General features: G+C 38.9%; 1 protein-coding gene across 6 annotated transcripts in view; it reads right to left on the bottom strand.

Moving 5' to 3' along the window:
• Nucleotides 1-3,036: 3,036 nt before the first annotated feature.
• PAX3 (paired box 3) overlaps nt 3,037-21,236 on the bottom strand; it is a 76,337-nt gene continuing 58,137 nt past the window's right edge. For 4 of the 6 annotated variants that reach the window (XM_050307821.1, XM_050307823.1, XM_050307822.1 and 1 more), the window contains exons 6-9: nt 17,950-18,115; nt 16,699-16,913; nt 5,813-6,059; nt 3,037-5,293 (exon numbers count right to left, since the gene is read on the bottom strand). In XM_050307821.1, coding sequence (XP_050163778.1) covers nt 5,259-5,293; nt 5,813-6,059; nt 16,699-16,913; nt 17,950-18,115 — 663 coding nt within the window. In that variant the 3' untranslated portion in view covers nt 3,037-5,258. Of the gene's footprint in view, nt 5,294-5,714; nt 6,060-16,698; nt 16,914-17,933; nt 18,116-21,236 lie in introns of those variants that run through there. The other 2 variants (XM_050307820.1, XM_050307825.1) reach the window with 2 other exon arrangements.

Raw genomic sequence — 21,236 nt, 5'->3', positions numbered from 1 at the left:
TAAATGAAAGGGAGTCCGTGAGAAAAAAACATGGATAATTGTACAGAGATGTGAAAAGAATTGAAACCATAATTGTGTACAGCATAAGCAAAGATACCCGTGTGAGCTCTGAAAGGAGGAGGGTGCAGGAAGAAACAAGTAGCTTAACATTTGGTCATGGCCTAAGGGACAAACTTTGCTGAAGATGAAGACACTGAAAGGTTAATAAAGCTTCTGAACTGTTTCCAATTCTCAGACAAGGAAGCAACAGTTCCGCTCTTACCAGTAACTGCTCTTTCATATTTGTGTATTGAGCTGGCTTTATTAAATTATTCGGCAAAGGTCAAATGTGATGTGTCTTCCTAGTTTTATTATGATTTTTCATGACGTTGCCTGAGTAGCTGAATAATAAACAGTGCATGTCAAAATGCTGCAGTGCCCAAGGTGTCCACTGCCACTCTGGTTTATTCAGGCAATGTAAATGCATTAAACAATGACTTAAAATACGTGTAAACGCTGCAAAGTGTTGCTTGTGGGAACCACGACTGCGATACAGAACCAAGCACCAGCACCATGTACACATACTGATTTTGAAGCCTGCTTATATGATAGATAGTTTGTAAACTTTTGAATCTGACTACCCATCTAGCTAGAGCAATCCGCTTCCTGTGACTGATGAGAATTCCTCAGCCTGTGATGAGCTGCTCAGAAGTGCTGGGAGAGAATAGGTAGTGAAAATCTGACAAATCAAATGGCCTGTTGCCTGCAATGACCACAGGAGCAGACTATGAGTTTTATTATTTTACAATACACAAATATCTTGAATGGATTCAAATCAACTCATGTGATTCTTTAAATAAGCCTACGATTCTCCAGTTGCCCTAGGGAATATCTGTATGTCATTGGAAAAGCCAAAAGAAATCAAAAGTGGGATCTTCTAATCAGGATGCAGGTTTTCTTGCAGTTAAGTGGGCAGCAGAATGCTGAAGTGAACAACACAAAGAAGTTCATTAATTATAACTTTTCCAGATTTGATGGTCTCATTGATAATGCCTTAAATTAATTTTTGTTATTTTATGCAAAGATATCTTTTAGTAATCCACTTTACAGACTTTAGGGCAGAAGACTTGATGGATAGAAAACGTTGAGAATGCTCATGGTTACCAACACAGTAAAAATGTTTGCTATACACATCAGCAGTAACCAGCAGTGCTCTGATGAGAGGGAATACATTTCTTACATGTATGAGAATATATCACAGAATTCAGATATAACAAATTATTTGCATGTTATTAGTCTGTCATACTTCTGAGAAAATGCAAATACATCCTTGCTACAAAAAATATTAGTAGCAGGTGATCATTTGGGATGGGGTTTGGAATTCTAAAATTAAGTAGTAGTATTTTTTCTTTACATTTGGAGATCTAGGCTAAGACCTGTAGCCAGATTTTTAAAAGCTTGAATTTGCACAGACCTTAACCTAGGGATTAAAAATTTAATATCACATATATGCAGGATTTCTGAGGACATAGACCCTGTTTAACAGTCATCTATTTTTAGTGAAAGTTTGTAGATTCAGATAGGCATTTTGTGCCTTTCAAAATGGTTCAGAAAGATACACTTCAACATCATTTGTCACTTGTAGAGATGAGAGATTTTGGGGCAATATTGACTATGTGTGACTATGGAATAAAAAAAAATGTTTATTTCTAGGTTTTGTTTAAATGGGAAACACTGAAATATCCAGGGAAACAAAAGGATAATAGGTGTCATCAAAAATTATTCTTTTCCTAGCTCATTCTTTAATGCTCAAATAAAAGAATAGTAACACGTACCAAGGTAAATATGTGGCAAAATGCATATATTGAGCATTGTGATAAGAGTAAGAAGTTTTTTCTAGATAAAGGAAGATTTAAAAGGTTTTTTTGCATCAAAACCTGTCTCTCAAGAGTTTCCAACTCCAATGAGATGTCAGACAGTTGATTAGGCAGCTGTTGTTATTTATTTTCATCTTGTAATATACGCTCACACACACACAAAAAAAGACAAAGACAGGAGGGACCCTGAAATCTGCCCTTTCTGCACTCAGCAGTGAGTGGGTTTTGAACTCCATTGCTGTGAGCACATTCCTCCAAGCTATTGCATGGCATTTCTGTCAAGTGCAATATCCATGGCAGGCTCATTACCCTTTGACTTTCCAAGTGTTCAGGATTTGTGTTCCAGACAACACACGTGGTTCCCAAGAACCTCTTCACCCTGGACAGTGATAACAAGAAGGGATCAACAGTACCCCAAGCAATCCTTATACTCTGTCAAAGATTCCTGTGGCACATCATAAATCTGGAAGCTGCTTAGTCCCTCTGCCCCAGGCTCCTTCCTTGGTTGGAAGGGACCTTAAAGATCATTTAGTTCCAATCCCCCCACACCTGCCTTTTCCCCTAATCTGTCTTGTTTCCAGGCTCTCCAGCTCTGCATTACGATCTCACACAAGAAAGTGCTGAGGAGACACTTGAAAAGAGGATGGAGTAGCCAAAATTCCTTGTTGTCTAACTTGAGGGCAGTAAAACACCTCAGTAGCATTGATGGGACAGGGAGAAATCATAGCTCTGTCCCAGCCCCTCAGCTACTGGAACACAAAAGGACAAGGCAGTGAAGGTGGCACTTGGCAATTATCCTGTAACAGGGTACACCTCTCCTGGGAAGGAGCTCTTACACTCTCAGACATCACCCAGTTCCAAACTGTGCAAGCAAACAGGCTTCCATCCTGCATTTTACAGCAAAGGGATTGCAAGTGGTGAAACAGAGGTTTTACTGTGCCTTTGCAGCAAGCCTAGGATGTGAGACAAGTGCCAAAGGCCAAGTCTCCAGGCAGGGGAAGCAACATTGAAAAAATCCCAGAAAAATTAGCAGTTTAGAGCAGGGAATAGGTATTAATAAGAGACTTTTAAATTTTAATTGTCTCAGGAATTAAAAAGTATATCAGAGAAATATAAACTGCAAGGAAAAAAGAAACCCTCTTTCCCAATTTTTCAGCATATTTTTAACCTTGTCTTCTGAAAAAGTATATTCCTTCTTTTCAAAAAGTATATTCCTTCCTTTTCCAATGGAAGAGGGCTAGAATTGAAAGAAAAAAATAAAAATAAAAAATAAAAATAATTTAATAAAAAAAATAAAATGCACAGAGTAATAAAAGATGAAATCAATTCAAGGTGGTTACATCTCCTAAAAAATGGTGAAGAAATTAAATGTCCACCAAACCTAGGGTGACGTAATATTTCCTTGCACATTGATGTGCCACTAAGACTTACTCCAGTCATTTTGGAGGGTCTTCCCCATGTTTCAATCAGCCTGTGTGCAAGCTGAAGTAAAAAAATCTTGAGGCTTCTACAGAAAAAAACCATAATTCAGGACAGATACCACCCGTAACTGATTACAAAGTTCCTGCATTGTATGAAGCCAGCGAGTTGCCCTAGTTGTGCTCGGCTTTAAGCCTATTTTATTGTTTTTAAAAGGTTTCACTCTTTCAAGGAAGATGTACTATGGTACCAACAGCACTTGAAAAATGCATAGTTCATTAACACACACACACACAGTTCCATGTGGCACATTGGCAGTACCTGGGCCCAGAGGCTGCCCGATCCTCCTGCAGAATACACTTACATAATGAATACAGTTTGCATTGAAGATAACATGGTTTATTTCTTCATGATATTCAGATTAAAATGTATCAATGTATTTAGCACAATACTACATTTTAGGACAAAATCATCAGTGCTTTGCAAGTCTTCATAATGTTTATTCATTATAAATAGTAAATATTTACCGAACTTTTTACATGAAAGACATTTGTTTTTTGTTTTCTTAATTTTATTTTTTGTGTGTGTGTTTTTTTTTACAACATGTGTTGTTGTAGAGGCTGCAACACAAAGATAATATTTCATTTTTCCATCACCCTTAAGACCAATGTGTGAACTAACCTCTGTACTGAACCTAGTCTAACTCACTACTTCATAGTCCTTAACGCTAAAAGGAATGTATTTGTGTTCTGCCTCCCTCTTTGTCACAAGAACAGAGAGAAATAAATAAACCCCACCTTCCATCGCCCTCTTCCTCTCAACATCACAAAACACAAATTTATTGACATTCTAAAATGTCACAACGCAAACTTCTTGTAAACCTTGGTTCCTATAATTATACTTTCTATAGTGGATATTGCTGTATAATTTAAACAAATGTGTCAAATACAGGCCCATCTCTGTCTACGTCCTGTATGCCACTAAAAAAAAAAAATGTAAACGTAATTATTTCTTCGTATTGTTTCCTGAAGATGACCTTTAAATCATGATTAGCAAGCTGGATTTCAGTAATCCAGTAGACTGCAACATCTCTGTATTTTATCATCAGGAATTATGCACTGCAAAAATAAAAGTACCTGCAAAAATATAGTTCTGATTCTATCTCTATGACTTTGGATGATCCCAAAGTTTGTGTGAGGTACACAGTATTGCACATTGCTAGGCAGTTGTGAAAAATCAGTCGCATTGTTGGTGGTTTTTTTTTCCTCCCATGTTTGACCAAAAAGGTACAATGGACTGGGAAAACTCCACATACAAAAAGGTAAAATCTGTTTTTCCTGTTACACAAGATTTCGTCTCTTGGTAAAGCAAAACTCATGAGTGACATTTATTGACAAAGTGATTACAAAAGCACGGTAAGGTAACCAATGAGTTGCTCTGGAAGTCTTTTGCACTTATCTTAGCTTCCTTATGGACTGTGATGTTTCCTCTTGATGACAATTTCCAGTGTGTGAAATGAAAGAGGTTCTCCTGACCTTGCTTCAGAAACTGAGCAGTTTTGAAGTTAGACTAAAGTCAGCACTGGATGTCAGATGAGTCAGAGTATGCAGAGCTCAGCCGCCCTAAAGTTTAGTTTCAAAATGTTCCATTTGTCCCAATCAATGTCCATTAATTTCAACAGCAACAAAAAAATGGAATGTTTGCCAGGCAGTGATGTTAAATACTGCTCTGTTTTGTATACCCACTCATAATGAAGCATGTCACATTTATTCATTATTGCTTTTGGCCTTTGTCTTCTGTATAGCTTTGTCCAACCTTCAAAAGTCTACTAAAAGCTATGACTGGAGAGAACATAACAAGCCTGCTTCTCTCAATGGGACTGCCCCAGTTTAGGCTGCAGTGTGTTGAGAAGATCCCTCTTATCCAAGCCTTGGAGTGAGACCGGAAAACAAGACCAGCTTTAACTTGAAGTGGACAGTTCATTTATGCAATATCTGGCTTCAGATAATGAAAGGCACCTGCAAAAAAAACAAGAGAAGCTTTTTAAGTCATGCAGTGACAACCTCACAGCATGGGGCCATGCCAACTACAGGTTGACATTGTCATATTTAATACTGATATATCAAAGGAAAGGGACTAATATTTTTATTCCTAGGACAAGTTTGACAAAACTCTATGTATCTGGGATTATATACTGTAATGATTCTTGAGCTGACCTCATTAAGAACATGTGTTTCTAATAGTGGAATGCCAGCGGTTATTTCATTTTGGACAACCCTTATGTTTTACCTAATGGCAATCAGGTTTCATGTCTCAACAATTAATAACATCAAGATGTTGTTGACATCACTTAAGAAAATAATTATGCAGCAGAAATCTTGCTCGAACGATCAGCTATCTCACCAGTGCACTCTGCACGGCTCTGGAGAGAAGCAGCAGTCAGCCTTTAGGGTCTCTGCTCCTAATTTTCTTGGTCACAGGCACCAAGTGCAGCCCGTGGGTGACGGGGTGCGGTGTTGCAGCGTCCCCACACTCACTTTGTCCGTACTGTCCGTACTGGTATCCCGTGACGGGGTCCATGCTGTAACCCGTGGTGCTGTAGGTCGGTGGGCAGTAGGACTGGGATGTAGGCAGGCTGTCTAAGCTCTTCATGTGATCCAGCCTCTGGCTGCAGCTGGCTGAGACAGTGGTGGTGGGCTCCAGGCCCCCGGTTAAAGGGGACAGGGCATAATCAGTTTGGGGCTGGTGTGGCACACCACCATGGTTAGTCAAGAGTCCCATTACCTAAAAGGTGGAATAATAAAAACAGTTAAAATGTATGAAGAACCGTGTTGCTTGCAGAGCCACAGAAGTTCCCAAATCTGTGATTTGGTTTCCTAAACCAGGTAGATTTGATACTTGAACAGTGCACTGAGTAGACAGAGTAGAATTTGGTTGCATCATCCACCAAAATAAAATCTGCTGGGTAACAAGCAATAAAATAGTGATACCAGTGGCAAATAAGGAAAATTAATATTTAAAACTTTTATGGTTTTAGAGTCCCTGATCCCAGTCCCAGCTGAGATTTCCGCATATGTTTATTCCTTGAAGACTAAATTGTGAGAGCACAAAAAGCAAGTAGTGGCTTTCAGCTGTGCTGTCCTGCACAATCTACAAACATACAAAAAGATGTGAAAAAGCTCACAGAATTTTCTTCTCCAAGATCAGCAATCATTACAATGAAGTTAATTTGGAGCAGACCACAGCCACACTACTGGAAGTAACAAAGAACCCCACATATTTATGATGTTCTGGGTGCTGGGAAAGGGGCAGAGCAGCCACACCTCCTGCTGCTTCGTGCCCTGTGAAGAAAAGAATGTGAAAGAGTAAAGTGCTGGTCATAGCACCAGTTATCAATTTCAACCCCTGAGTTAGAGGACACAACACAACAGAAAGGGTCAGACATTCCAGACTAGCTTCAAGTCAGCTGTGACTCCCCTAATGAGCTGTTTGTACAGGGACAATTATGAAATCAATAGTCAAAATTAGTTTGAAAAGAGGTTACTGGGAAATACATGCTTGTCCCTATAAAAGTCCAGCCCTCTAGGCCATAATTTCCAGTAGAAGAAAAAAAGAAAAAAAAAAATTAAAAAGGCATCTGCACTTTCAAAGAAGAGTGAAGGAAGAAACTACAGTGATAAGTTCCTGTTATACAAAAATCCCTCACACTGCAGGATGGTGAGCATTTACTTTCCTGGCACATCTCTGTAACACACTTTGAAAATAAGTATGACTGAGAGATTTGCTTCCTTCTGCTGGAATAAATTGCACTTCAAAGCCTGACAAACAGTCTGCAGCTTATAATGGACGGATGACGTAGAGATTCTGCCAAAACTGCGTGTTCTGATAATTTACAGGCTGTTCTTGCTACAAAAGGGCATCACAATTATCTAACCTGCTATTTGATAATCTGTTGGCTTGAACAGCACTTTTTACCTTAAACTAAAGAGAAATTATTTAAAGTCTATTTTGTGAAGAATAAATTAAACCTCATAACAACATATCTGGTTCCTAAAGCTCTGATGTTCCTCCCTAAATTGTACTTCTTTTCCATCTCAAACATAAAGGGATTATTACTGCAGGGAGCTTGTGGTCACTGCATCCAAATTTTGTTTGTTTTTTAATGAATAAGTGAAACAAGATCCAGGGATAGTGACTTAAGTAGGAAGGAAGACCTATCCAGGTCTGAGAAAGAAGTTCAGTTACTACATACAGCACTGAAACGTTCACTTCTGTTTCACTGAGCAGGAAAACATGAGTTCAACTGATGGCATTTGTTGAATGCTTCCATTTGTGAAAAACAAGTTTCAAAATATATGCAAAGAGTTTATTCAAATACTGAAATCTTTTTTTAAGTTAAAAAAAACATAAGAAGAATTTAGATTCAGGCTGCAAGATATTTTCTACTTCATTCAACATTCTACTTCATTCTACTTCAAGATTCAACAAATCTTTTCAATGCACAAAATCTGTTAAAAGAACTTGAGGTTAATACTAAAAAAACAACTCTGGAATCACTACAGTTTGAAAAATCATGTTATCCACCCAGCAACTTGCACAGCGTTTTGTCCCAAAATTCCCTAAAAGCTGAAATAACTGGGCTCTCAACTTTTAGAAGAAAAAGTTGGTTTCTGAAAACTATTAAAATTACTAAAGATTATTTTAGCAAGTTTTTCTGTTTCAGAAATTACAAACCTTTTTCTTATAACTTTGGAAATTGATATGGTCTGAAAATCTAGCGTGCTTAATGGCCTGACATTGCATCAGCAGGACACAGTATTAGAGTCTATGTTCATTTAATTTATATTAATCTTTGTCCTTTGAAATTAACACTGGTAGAGTAAAAAGAAGAGAAAGATCTACCAAAAACACAGCTTAACTTCAACATTTACATTGAAAATTACTGCTTTGGAAAATATTTATGTTGGCAGGAGTATCATGGTTTTGACTACAGTTTAAAACACACAGGGGTTTATCAGAAATCTGAAGTAAGTGCACAGCCCTTTCCATCCCTGCATAGCACCAGTGTGATGCCAATATTTATAGGACTGTACCATGTTCTGTTCCAAGTTCAAGAGTAGAGAGAAGGGGCTGTGTTCATGTCACTCTCACATCCCCACTGGAATCCCAGTGGCACTTTTCTCTGTCTGAGCACTCTCACATCACACACTGTCTCTGCCAGGACTTTTAGGACTGATTGCTGAGTTGGCAAACAGCTATATTACCAACTGCATATTTTAACTAAAGTTTTTTTCACTTCAATATTTTCAACAGAATAGAGCCCAAGACAAAATTATTTTGACTTTACCAGCAGAAAACAGTGAGCTCTAAACCTTTGGGATTGGAAGATATTTTAAAATTTGAGATTAGTTTTGAAATTCAAACCTGGATCCAGACATGGTCTCAAATGCTGCTCAAACTTCAGTAGCATCTATACTTGGGTAGAGATTTATCTCCTTTGGTGAACTAAAATTAGCATTTTGTGAGATTTACTTTACATTTTTAAATTAATATTTACTTTACATTTTTTAAATTAATTAGATAATAATAAAAGTCTTTAAGCATCATCCTACTAAGTGGATATGCACCTGGTAGATACAACTAGAGCAGAACTGACACAGCTCTCTGTCTCTAAGGTGGAGAAAACTGAAGCTCAAACAGTAACTGTCTTCTCAAAAATATCTTCTTCAGAGGCCTTCAGAATCATCCTGCAGTTGATTAGTATCTAAATAATTAGATTTTTGGTCATGTCTGTTTTGAAAGCTCTGAGGGAAGTAGCCTCAGGGCAGAAGTGCTTTGTAGGTATGTGCCATGACCTTATCACCCATACAAGGAGTTACAGGAAGGGCATAGCTGACTTTCACCTAATCAATTAGAAATCCATTAATGGGCCATGTCTGCAAGATCCTCAGCACCCTCAGCTTAGCAGTGCACAGGAAACACGCAAAGACCTAGATTTTGCAACTTAGATGTTCTGTGGATTTGAATCAGTATCGTTCTAAAGAAGTAAACAGAGCTGATTGCTTTATAACAGCTAAGGTTATAATATATATATATTATTCATTCTCTATACCATCCAAATTACTGGAAAATATGTACTTCCTTCCGAATGATTTCGGGAAAGTTAAAGTAGTAGTTGTCAGCCTCACTGATCAGGAACCTAAGGGCTGACCTAACACCTAGAATTAAGTTATATAATAACTATTCAATATATTTTAGAATAGAACTCCTGGAAATGAAAAAAAAAAAAATTGGGATATAATTTTTTATAAAACATATGCAGGAATGTTGAGGCACAGCCTTTGCACTTATACAGTAAAATACAGTATATGCAATTGATAAAATCACCATATTCTATAAGAAAACAAAGGAGAAATTAGGAATAACTAAACGAAACACAGTGGACTGCAACAATCAAACTCTATAGAAAAGTTTTGAGACCCCACCAGAAGCAATCCAAAATATTCCCTTAGGACAAATCCCTTGGGAGTGGAGTTAGCACAGAATCACTAGCTGAGAATATGATCCAGAAAGAGAAATGGAGTGATGAAAGCCTTAAAGACCATGTACACAATGTCTGGTCCATTATCAGCTATAAGAAAATATTATCACCAAAATAAAGGCCATTAAGCTGAGAAAAAGCTTATTCCATTCAAAAGAAACTTTATGCCTGTTAACGTGGTTGGTATTTTAGGATGTAGGACCTACCATAGGCACAATAAAATTCTCATATGTTTTAATTCATTTACGGATGCCTGCGTTTAATATGCTTTGTGACCATGTCTGCAATTAATATGATTTATGAGAAAAGAACATGTGCAATATTTTTGGGTACAGTGATACTTTTTTTTCCCCTCCTGTGAATGAAAGATTTAATGAAACAGCTCAAGGAAAATGGTTGGCAGTTAACATATTAAGTTGAAGTGACAGAATCATGAGTAAACTTTAGCACAGTTAATGATATCCTCTTATCTGACCCTGACACATTTGCAGCATGTAATTTACAGAAGCTCTGTCCAGGGAATCTTGACAAATGCTCCTAACGATGTCAGGGCAATGTTCCATTCTAATGTAAAACAGATGTGGGTCAGATACCCTCATTCATCACCAACACTGAAAATTTCAAACTCCTCCCGAGATGAATGGCATTACCTGCTGTTAATTCTTTTCACTGTAGAGAAATCTCTCAAAAAAACCAAAATATTGCACAAGAAAGAATACAAAAAGCATTGTTACATTGCATTATAAAAGATATTTTGGAGGATTACTTAAAATTAATTAGCCACATGGATCTATACCTGTAGGATCCTAGAATGATTCATTTTATATGAACATTTCTCCTGAATATAAGAAAGCTGACAGAAAGCATTTCTGTAGCAAGTGCTGGTAACCACATACTTGGTTGATGAAAATAAGAGCAAATGCACTGATTTTGAACATTGATGATCTGACCTTCTGCATCCTCATATCAAATGAGACCTCATCCTGACTCCACACCACTAGACATCACCTACACTGAAATTAGAGAAGTTGCACTGGTTTACATTTAGGATAACTAAGAGGATAACCTGATCTTTCATTAATTATATTTTTATCTACACAAGATTACCAATATTCACAACGTTATCACATGAAACTCATGTCTTTTTTAAGGGGTAGATCACAGAGTTGTGGAACCTGGTAACATTACCAAATAATTGTCAGATCCATTAATTCTGACTCCTGGTTGTATGGAAAGCATTCAAAGATGACTTAAAAGCCAAAAGAAAGTTCAGAGACAAACATATAATTTGTATGAATAATCTATATGAATATATAAATGTATATATATAAAATTAAATATTTCACAACTTTTTCAGGCAGCCTCAAAGATTGCAGGCTCATGAATTTAAATGCTCAGCTCTGGAAATATTATTTAAAACAATTCATAACAAGCCTAAATTTGAGATTGGGTTGCTCTCTGCCTAAGAACTCTCCTCCTCCCACCTTCTATTAAACCTGAAACACAAAAGAAGGATTCTGAACATTATGAACACCAGCCCAGCTCTTACACACCTTCCCTCCACTACTATATGGATTTGTCTGAAAGCCAAACAAACCAAAAGAGAGAAGTTAATGTGGACATTCAAAAATGTGCAGACACCTGTTTATCGTTGCTGTTATATTAATATATATTTGATAACTTGTAGTGTTATTTGTAAATGTCTATTTTCAATATTTTAAATATTGGAATATTTACAAAACAAATAACAAATGTTATTTTTGCATAACAGTTACAAAACTGCTGAGTATCATCTATTCGTACCCACTGAAACAAAAATAATCAACTCCATTGGCTGAACTTTTGTTTTTTAATTTAAAAAAAAACAAAAACAAAAAAAAAATACCAAAAACTCTTGTTCATGAAAATTATATCATGTGAATTTACTTTCTTCCTTACAAAGAAATCCCTGACCTGTCTCATGTTCTTGGGTCATTAAGCGAAGAGCTCTCAAAGCCAAGTGTATTGTGACAAAGATCATGAGTTTCTCATTGCTGTGGGACTTGAATCCAAGTGAAATGTTTCTGTGGGCAACCAGTCCAGCAGTAATCCAACAGAAGGAATAGGAAAAAGTATAATGAATTAATAGTTGGGGGTTTTCCTCCCCCCTTTCTCATCCCTCTTAATGAGGGAATGAAGGTTTTCAGCCCCTGGTTCATGTGTCTCCCTTAAAAACAGAGTTAACAAGACAGTATGAACATATCTAACTGACTCGACAGCTGCCATCAGTTCCATACTTCAGGTTAATGAAAACCAAGTGCTCTCAAAGACTTAAGGGAAGCCCATTGCCTAAGATCTGTCTCACCAAAAGGAGTTACAGGGTAATTCTTAAACTCAGGCGGTGAAATGTTTTGACAGTAGAGGAAAGAAACCTTGAAAGAGCTTGCATCTTTACTACTGTTCGTGGAAAAGTTTGGAATTTTCTTATCAAGATTATTCCTGAGCTCCAGGTAACGGCACAGGAACTGCAAACTTCGTTAAAGCCTGCTATGATCTTCTACACAGCCTCTCCAACTTTCAATACACTGCCCAGTTTAAGGCCACAGCTTCTAAAGCTGCTGGTTTGATTAAATTATGGGGGGAGAAGGCAAGGAAGAGGATAAAGTAGATATGAGAAGTTTTTCTACAGGGCAAGCAGGAAAAAAAAATATGCCTAGCAGGAGACAGGTAGCACACACTTGCTCTTTTTCCAGTAAAAGCTTAACACTGCAGCACTGTTTAAGCCTGGGTATCCCACAGGTTAAATGTCCTTACAGGTTAAACATAGGAAGCACTCAGCCTCGTGGGCAGGAACCTGAGCAGAGTACTGCTGCTCCACCTGAACCCACAGCAGCCCAAAACAGCAACAGCGCTCTCCAAACCAGCAAACTGCCTGATCTCCCGGTGTAGGGCAAACTCCGCTGCTCCCACACTAATAAAAAGCACATGACGAGGTCAGGGGATGCCCGTGTACACCGGAAAAGCCTTTTCCCTTATCTTAAATGAAGCAGTTCAAAATATTGATACCCTGTCTTAAAAACAATCTGCTGTTTGCTGGGGCCGTGCACCTGCAGGAGCGAGGCAAGTGTTTCTGCAGCCGTTCCGAAGAGCCGGTGACGGCCCCTGATGCCGGGATCAGAAAGGGACAAGGCAGTCCAGCACCTCACCGAGGTGCTGTGCACATACATTAATGCACAGATATGCTACCCACTCAAAACTGTGAGTTGACAAATGTTTGCTAAAAGAAAGCGCACGGAGCCACTGAAACCTAATTTGAAAAGGAAATACAATATTCCCGTAAATGTATGCATGAGAGGCAAGAAGCCGCGTAATAGGCATAGAAAACATAAAAATATGCAATTTACATATATTACACACTAATAATCTCTGTTCTGATGCTATTTTTAAAGAACTCTGGCTGAGATGGCACGCCTGCAGTTGAGTTGCTTGTTCGTGAAATACAAACAAGGACACTCCAGGCTATCAGCTCCCCAGGACGTTAATCCCTGCCTTATTCCTGCAAAAGTCAACACTTCACAGGTCTGCAAGACAGAGATTCTCCCACCACATTCAGATAGCAATGAATAAACCAGATGAACAAGGAGAATAATTGGTCATCTGGAGGATACCTGCAGATCTTTTCTTGATGTTAAAAAATGCCAAATATTAAGAAGGTGGAACTCTTTTTTTATTCTCTTATTTTTTTAAACAAGAGCAACAACATTTTAATATCCAGCTTGCAAGACAAGTATGTTATATGTAGCATTATGCTTCCTAAAACCGACCAGGACATACCATGCCCTCTAATCTCCAAATTCAAGGCTAACCCAATAAAAACAAAAATCACACCACCCTAGCCATCTCTCCTTGTCCTCTGCCTTCCCCCAGTGCTTGCTTTAAACAACATATTTGTCCATCACATTCAAGAACAAAGTTAGAATGGAACATCCTACATAGAAAATAAAGCTTCCCCAGGGTTCTGTGTTTCAGACCCTCATTTGCAATAAATTGATGTCAAAGGGGAGAAAGAAGCTAAGTATGTTAAGAATATGAACCTGTGAATCTCAGTATTAGATTTTGTTCCAAACATTCTAAGGGTGGTTTTCTTAAAAATCACAAAAGATTATCTGGGCTTCAGACAAAGCTCCCCTGTCTACCCCCTCTAAAGTCACCATAAATTCAGCTTTACACACAGTTTGTCCAGAGCATTTGCCAGCAAGAGACACATGGATGGGTGGAAACATTATGTTAATTGCTCACACACCCAGATTTATTGTGGTCAAAAATCCACTGGCTAGTAAAAGGACCCTTTTTCCTTCTCATCTAAATTCCATGCACACTGGCAGGGCACTGCAACGTGCCCACTCAGCAGGAAAACTCCTGTTTCTCCTCTTCATGAAACCCCCAAGGCAGAGCTGGCTTTCGACTTTCCATCCAGTGCTACCTCATCCTCTCCAGCAGCACCCGGGAGCCTGTGGGAAGAGCCCCGAGGAAGGGTGGAGAGGGGATGACCTGTGACACACCCCACAGCCAAGGGATGTTTCACACCCTAGCCTTGCAACCTATGGGACCAACAGCTGAGGTTCCTTTGGTCTTTGAGTCTTTCCTGTTTTGCTGCAGTCCCACAGTTTGTTACACTGATTGATATGTTTGCTGCTGTACCGCTCCCTTATATAAACACAAAGTCTGGGGATGCCACTTTATAGAGCTCTACATCTTATACATGTCTCTTAACTCATTGTTTAGGCACCAAAACTGACATAAAGGAGCTGTTGGTAACACCAACATGAATGTAGGGCTTGGATTTTTATTTGTTTGTTTGTTTAATGGGAAGATCTTTATCAGCTGGCGAGGGTAATTATGTAGTTATTTCCTCTATGCATTGAGTGGCCAATGCATGATGTCAGCTTTAGAGGGATCAGTGTCCTCCTAAACCTGGTGGTAGAGTTGCTGGACATGGCCAGGAGCTCTAAACACTGGGTTAGAAAAAGGTTTCCAAAGTCTGAAGACGGGGGGAAAAAGCCAAAACAACGAAAGTTTTGTAGTGTAAAGACAAGGCTGGGTGTAAGGAAGCACAGTAACTGATTAAAGTAATTTAATCTTCTCCAGGATCTCCTTTGATTATACCAAACCTCAAATCAGCAAGACTTTGGGGAGAGGAAACCTGGCCTCACATTTTTTGTCCCATTTTGCCCAGCCATCACAAGATTTCTTGACTGTTGCGCTCTCCTTCTGTGTCACAGACAATAAAAGCTTTGTGAAAGGAAATGTAAAAGATCACATTTTCCATAGCCAGAATCAACACACATTTAAAGTGACACTAACAAACACTTTTGATGGATTGACATAGAATCCCAGATAGAAAAGTATGTCCAAAATACAGAAGCCTTGAACACTATGAAATTAGTCACTAAAAATAAGCAAATAAATAAATAAATAAAGCAACTAATGTAATGTCATGTACTTTGTTGGAAATTGCATTTAGAAATCAGAATTCTTTCAAAGGAAATCTATTCAAGTCTATTCAAGTCTCAGGTTGGAAGCACATCCGTTTGTTTTTCTGTTGGTATTTTTTTCCTGGGGTTTCAAGCCATGAAGTTTTGTACCCCACTCTTATGCCATAGGAATCTGTGAATCTTAATTACATTTACCGTTACAAAAAAGGGTTTATGAACTTTTGCCTTTGGGCAAAAATGTTTATTTCATTGCCTTTGTTATTCATTCTTTTCAACTGCAGTGCCTTTGAACTTTTCAGCTGCACAGAGTTATCACCGTTGCACAGGAACCAGGAACTGTACTCCCGAGATGCAAACCACAAGTTGGAGAAAACGAAGGAGGCAAAGATATACGAGTCGTTATTTTGGCCACCCTTTGTGCCATTAAAATCTCATTTTCTGCCTATTAGAATGCCCTCTCCCTGCTTAGGCAGTGGTGATAGTCAGTGATTAGTGTGTAATTGAGTATAATTGTCTTTTCACTTTTCATTTGTGTCATTCTGAGCTTCTCTCTGTTTTTCTAACCACTGAGAGGAAAAAAGGGTAGAAAGCAGATAAAACTGTTAAAACTCTCACTTTCAGCCCTGAAGAGATTCCTGATTGTAATTATAGATTGCATCCTCTTTGTGACTCTTCAGAATTTAGTGGACATCTCTTTCCAAGCACCTGGGCAAAGCTCTAGCTAATAAAATAAACTACCATCTATTTAAACTTTAACTAATAATGTTGGCTTCAGACAGATGCTGTGTGTAGGAAAATGTAACCAACCTTCTGACACTCAATTATCAAGGCAATTTATTAACATGATTTCCTTAGAAGAGCTCACGCAAATTAGAAAAACAATTATGGTATTCATGCATTTATATGTTGCCAAAGAGCAGTAACACTCCTAATTTATGTATTTATAACTTGATTATAGCTCATCTCAATGCACACTGCTCAGTCCTTGGAACTCTCCTCGTACAACTTGTCTGTAATTTTCCTGGACTAGTCGGTAAACCCTTGATGAGGTTATCTTAAGGTGATATTTTATTCCCAGATGAGCTACAAGACCTGTCTTCAGGAAAAGAGCAGTACATTACAAATGGTGGACAGCTGAATGCAAAAGTGAAGTCTGCATGATTCCACTATAAATCTGTTGAAATTAAATATAAGCTATGACTCTTGATTCAGCTAGTAGGAGGAAAAAAAATTAAAAAAAAAAAAAAAAGAAAAAAAAGAGAAGGAAACTAGCAAACTGAAATCATGTGGCTTATATAAAGAATACATTATGGTTTAAATTTGGCAATTCATTATACTGTGGCCTGAGGGAATAGACTCTTTGGTTCTGGTATACAGCAAATCCTCTGTCTGAAAACACAGGACTGACCTGAGGTGAGAGGCCATTGCCAATGGCAGGGTTCATGGGATTTGAGGGCCCGGACGGAGGCACAAAGCTGTCTGTATAGCTGGAAAATCCATGCCTGGTGCTGGGTAGGCAGTAGGCAGAGCTGCTCTCTGGATTCGAGGGGAGGCTGCTTTGGTGTACAGTGCTTGGAGGGAGAGGCTGAGGTCTGTGGACGGTACTGCTTGGATCAGACACGGCTGGAAGGAAAAGAAGCATGTTGATATGTTTCACTCCTTTATTTCTGGCATAATAAGTTCATTATGTGAAGCTCAACAGAATTGTATCAGAACCTGCATCTAAATACTGGTTAAGTAGAAAGGTAAATCTTTTATATTGTTAGATATTTAGGTGGCTTGTAAGATCACATAAAAATTCTTAAACAGACTGTAAACATCATAACAACAGACACATGCGGTTTTCAGACCTTGGGGGACATCTTTAGTGGGCACTTATTGGTCAGCAATATTATATATAAAGGAAAACATTTGCTTAGAAGACTGGCAACACGTTTTCTCCTCCTGGTCACAGCACAGAAAGTCTGCCGTGGTTTGTAGCAAGCCTAACAATAGATGGGAGAAGCCCTGGGCTTAGACAAATTCCCTTAATTAGAATATCCCTCTACAATTAGCATCCAAATCTCAAGGAAGAAACACAGTAACAAATTTTATAAAATCTCACCAGTAAGGGTTTTCTTTAATATTAAGATCTAACACAGCCTAGATTTGAGGCTCTGTTCCCTCACTCCTCAAATCCACCAAAGTTCACAGAATTTCTGATAACATAAGGAGAAATTTTTACCATACTGAGACTTGCTATTGTCTGATATGAAACAAGATGGTCTGAATAGCTGGTTTTTCCACCATCAGATAAATATTCAGAAGAATCTTATGAAGAAGCCGGAGTACACCTGCCTCCTTCTGCACCACTCTGGGCAGCAGAGGAGGCCAGTGCAGTAGAAAGGCAGGAGTGTTTGTACATTTCTTTACCAAAACTGCACACCCACCACACAGGAGGTGATTATTTCTCTAGCTCTCACCCTTCAGGCAGAACCAGCCCTTTCTTGCAGCAAAACAAACACAACTTCTTATGTGCTTAAAATAAGCAACCCTGCAAGGTTCTCCATGAGTCAGACCCCGAGTTATCCAACACATTAGAAAATATTCCTACAATGGATCAACTTGGGAAACCCCCCCAGTAACACTATTTTGACCAAGTACCTGTTAGCTACTGTACCTTGCGGTATGGAGGTGGGTTGGTAAGAGGGCTCAGAGAGCTGGTAGGTCGGCAAAGTTGGCATGGCACTGGGTGGGAATCCTCCAGGGATCAGATGGTTGAAAGCCATCAGTTGATTGGCTCCTGCCTGTTTCCTCCATCTGGCACGACGGTTACTGAACCAGACCTACAAGTGTTTTAAATGCGAACGTTTGATTTTTGTACATTTAACGCAGCTGAATCAGAAATAATGGCGCTGTGTTTCAAATGCATTCGGTGTCTGAGATAAGAGGTACACAAGGTGCACACCAGACTCTGTGCTTCCAGACAAGAAAGGTGCTCTTGGCACACACTTCCGTGGTTCAACAGACAGGACATGGGAATTCTGATCCCTAGTTTCCTCTCCTGAGAAGAAAGCTGACTGCTCTTTCAAGCTTTAGTGCTTTTAATAGCCATCAATCACTATCATTACTATGCCACATTTAATAAGAAAGGAGAGACGTCTCTCCATTTAATCTAAGTGCCAGCCTAAGCTATTTAATCTGTATCATCTTTAATTTGCTGACAAGTTAGTGACAGCATTTAATGCACTGTTAGAAGGTGCATGTACTTATATACTGGGATACTATATTGTCCTAATGGCCAACAGAACTTTAAGCTTTTAATTAGAAAAATACAAGCCCCATCTACAAAACACACAAATCCCTCCCAGCAAGTTTTCATGTATTCACATATGTACAAAACATCTCCTAATAAACTCACAACAGTAAGTCAGAACTTCAGCGCTAGATTAGCATTTCAGAACCACTTTGAAATCTGTTCCCAGGACAGCATACCAACCAGATGGGGTTTGGATTAGCGGGACATTTTAACTATAAATCTGCTTTTATTCATGCCATTCTCAGTTCATGTTTTAAGTTTTAAAAGTCTTGGATGGCTCATAGTCCCTCCAAGAAAGGAAGAGGCAAGACTTGCACACATGAAACTTCGCAGATGTAGACACAATAACAGAGCTGCAAAACACATAGGTTAATATTGACACTACAGCGATTAGACTGCCAAAAGTTGGAAGGGCAATGAGTCACTGAATGGGTGCCTGGACCAGCCTGCAGGTACATTGCCCTGCCTGCAGTTTTAGAGCAACTTCTCTGTTACAGAGCTCAGGTCCATGGGTTGGATGACCACAGAAAAGAAAGGTTATTTAAGATAACAGACACTGCACACATTTGTAAACAAGCAGAGAGTTGTTCATAATCCTACACACCGAAGCAGCTGCAATGACCATCCATGGATACTATTGATTAGATAAGACCTTAACTGAGTGTTAGCACCTTACAAGGTAGCTCTGCACAGCCTGTAAGGCAGCCTGGCCTAAAAGCCACTGAGGCAAGTGAGCTGATGAGCCACGTATTGATGTATTTGTAAAAGCTGGGGCTCAGATCTGTCACCCTTCCTGCAAGCAGCCCATGCTGCCTTATGAATCAACCATCACAGACAGGAATTCTAGGTGTAGCATCATTTACAAATCATGAGTGGGCCCTCAAATAAGAGCATAACAACAGTTTGAACTACACTGTGGGCTTCTTCTCTGCTTGCTGTTTCATAACAGGAGTGGTGGGACTCACAGGGCCATCTGGTTTCTGACGTAGGCCATCTGTCACCACGTAGTTTGTTTTGGCTTCATACGCTTTTCAGAATGAGATGCTCGGCTCATACAGCTGCCTTCTCCTTTGGCCACAACTACTCCTCAATTGTACATTCCCACTCTGGCTTAAGATTTAGGACAGAGGGATAGATTGAGCCTCTGTTCTACCTCACAAATCCCTCTCTTGTGTTTTTCCTGTACATACTAACTCCCCTCCTCCACATGAAGCATTTCTGAAAGCAGCTGTCAGGGACAAGTCACCAGGGTGGAGATGTGAAACCTGTGATGAGCAATAGTTGAGGTCTAGATTCAGCAATATTTTTTTTATTTCTCATCCTATCGACATCTATATCCTTTTTCAGTTTTCTTCTTACCCTTTACTTCCTTCACTGACAATTTCTTATTTACTCCCACAGACTTCTTCCACCTGCCTTTGTCCCCTAAAGTGCACCCCTCTCACACTCCTGCAGCAATATCTTTAGAAAACAGCCATATAGGGAAGGAAAAGAGGACAAGACACTGGAGAGCAAGAAAGAGGATTTGCTAAAGAGTTAAAGAACACTTAGGAAGGATAATGGAGGTCAAAGAGTAAGGAGGGAACAGCAAATGCACCTTGTAATTAGCCTACCCAGGTCATTAACTGCAGCTTTTTCCTTAACCTTCTTGACCTGAAGAAGGGAGAGTGTTATCTGATGATCTCCAAACACTTTGAGAACACTGACTGAACTACCTTACATGAATGGATTTCACCAAGGAGAATGAGGTAACAAGATTTATACATTACATTACTACAGATAAGCATTTTCCTTCAAGCTCCAGATCTTTATTAAAATGAGTCAGATCCCAAGCATTAATTCAGTATAGCGATTTGCACTAATGCTAAGTTTTGTGCTTTTATTTACAGACAGATTTTTGGCTCATTTTATAGACCTGCATTTTTTCCAGAACTGCAGCTATGTGTTAGAGATCCCCGAAAGGGACACACTCAGTAATATCAAAAGGTCTGCAGCAGCCACGCAATGAACATTCTGGTGCAGAGCTTTGTTGCCACCTGGAGCCCCATTATTAAAAGTGGCACTCTGCAGGGGTGCAGAAACCTGCCTGGGCTGTGCAGAAACAAGGCTACATGAATTGGGATGTGATACTTGGCTGGCACCCATGTCACAGGCCACTGGCACTGTCACAGCTCCAGCCAGTGTCACTCACTGCAGAGCAAGTCTTATTGCCACTAACATCACACACACTCATCACTACAGAATGGTAGAGGCACATAACAAAATGAAAACAAAGAAAAAAATTGAATCAAGAACAAGTTACTCAAAATTAAACAACTCAAACCTAAATAACTCATCTAAATATTCTGTTTACATTTTTTTGGTAAATTTTATTGAAATTAGTCAGATCCCCAGCTTTATTCAGAAGCTATGTTAGCATAGGATGTTAACATATGCTGTGTTAACAGAAATTATTATATTTTTAATCATAATATTTCACTTACACTACAGCCTGGATTTTTTTCATTTTTTAAATCCTCACATATCATGAAAAATCCTTGTGCACTACTACCACTAATTAAAGAAATCTTGAAAAAGTTGCTAATATCAAGCCAAGACTTAAAAATAAATCTAGTCATCACAAGCCAATGTGTTTGCTTAGAAACATA

Source organism: Myiozetetes cayanensis, unplaced genomic scaffold (assembly GCF_022539395.1).
Source record: "Myiozetetes cayanensis isolate MyiCay16 unplaced genomic scaffold, myiCay2020 scf13, whole genome shotgun sequence".
Classification (NCBI taxonomy): Eukaryota; Metazoa; Chordata; class Aves; order Passeriformes; family Tyrannidae; genus Myiozetetes; species Myiozetetes cayanensis.
The sequence above is the reverse complement of the archived record's forward strand: the minus strand, read 5'-3'. Positions and strand labels throughout refer to the sequence as shown.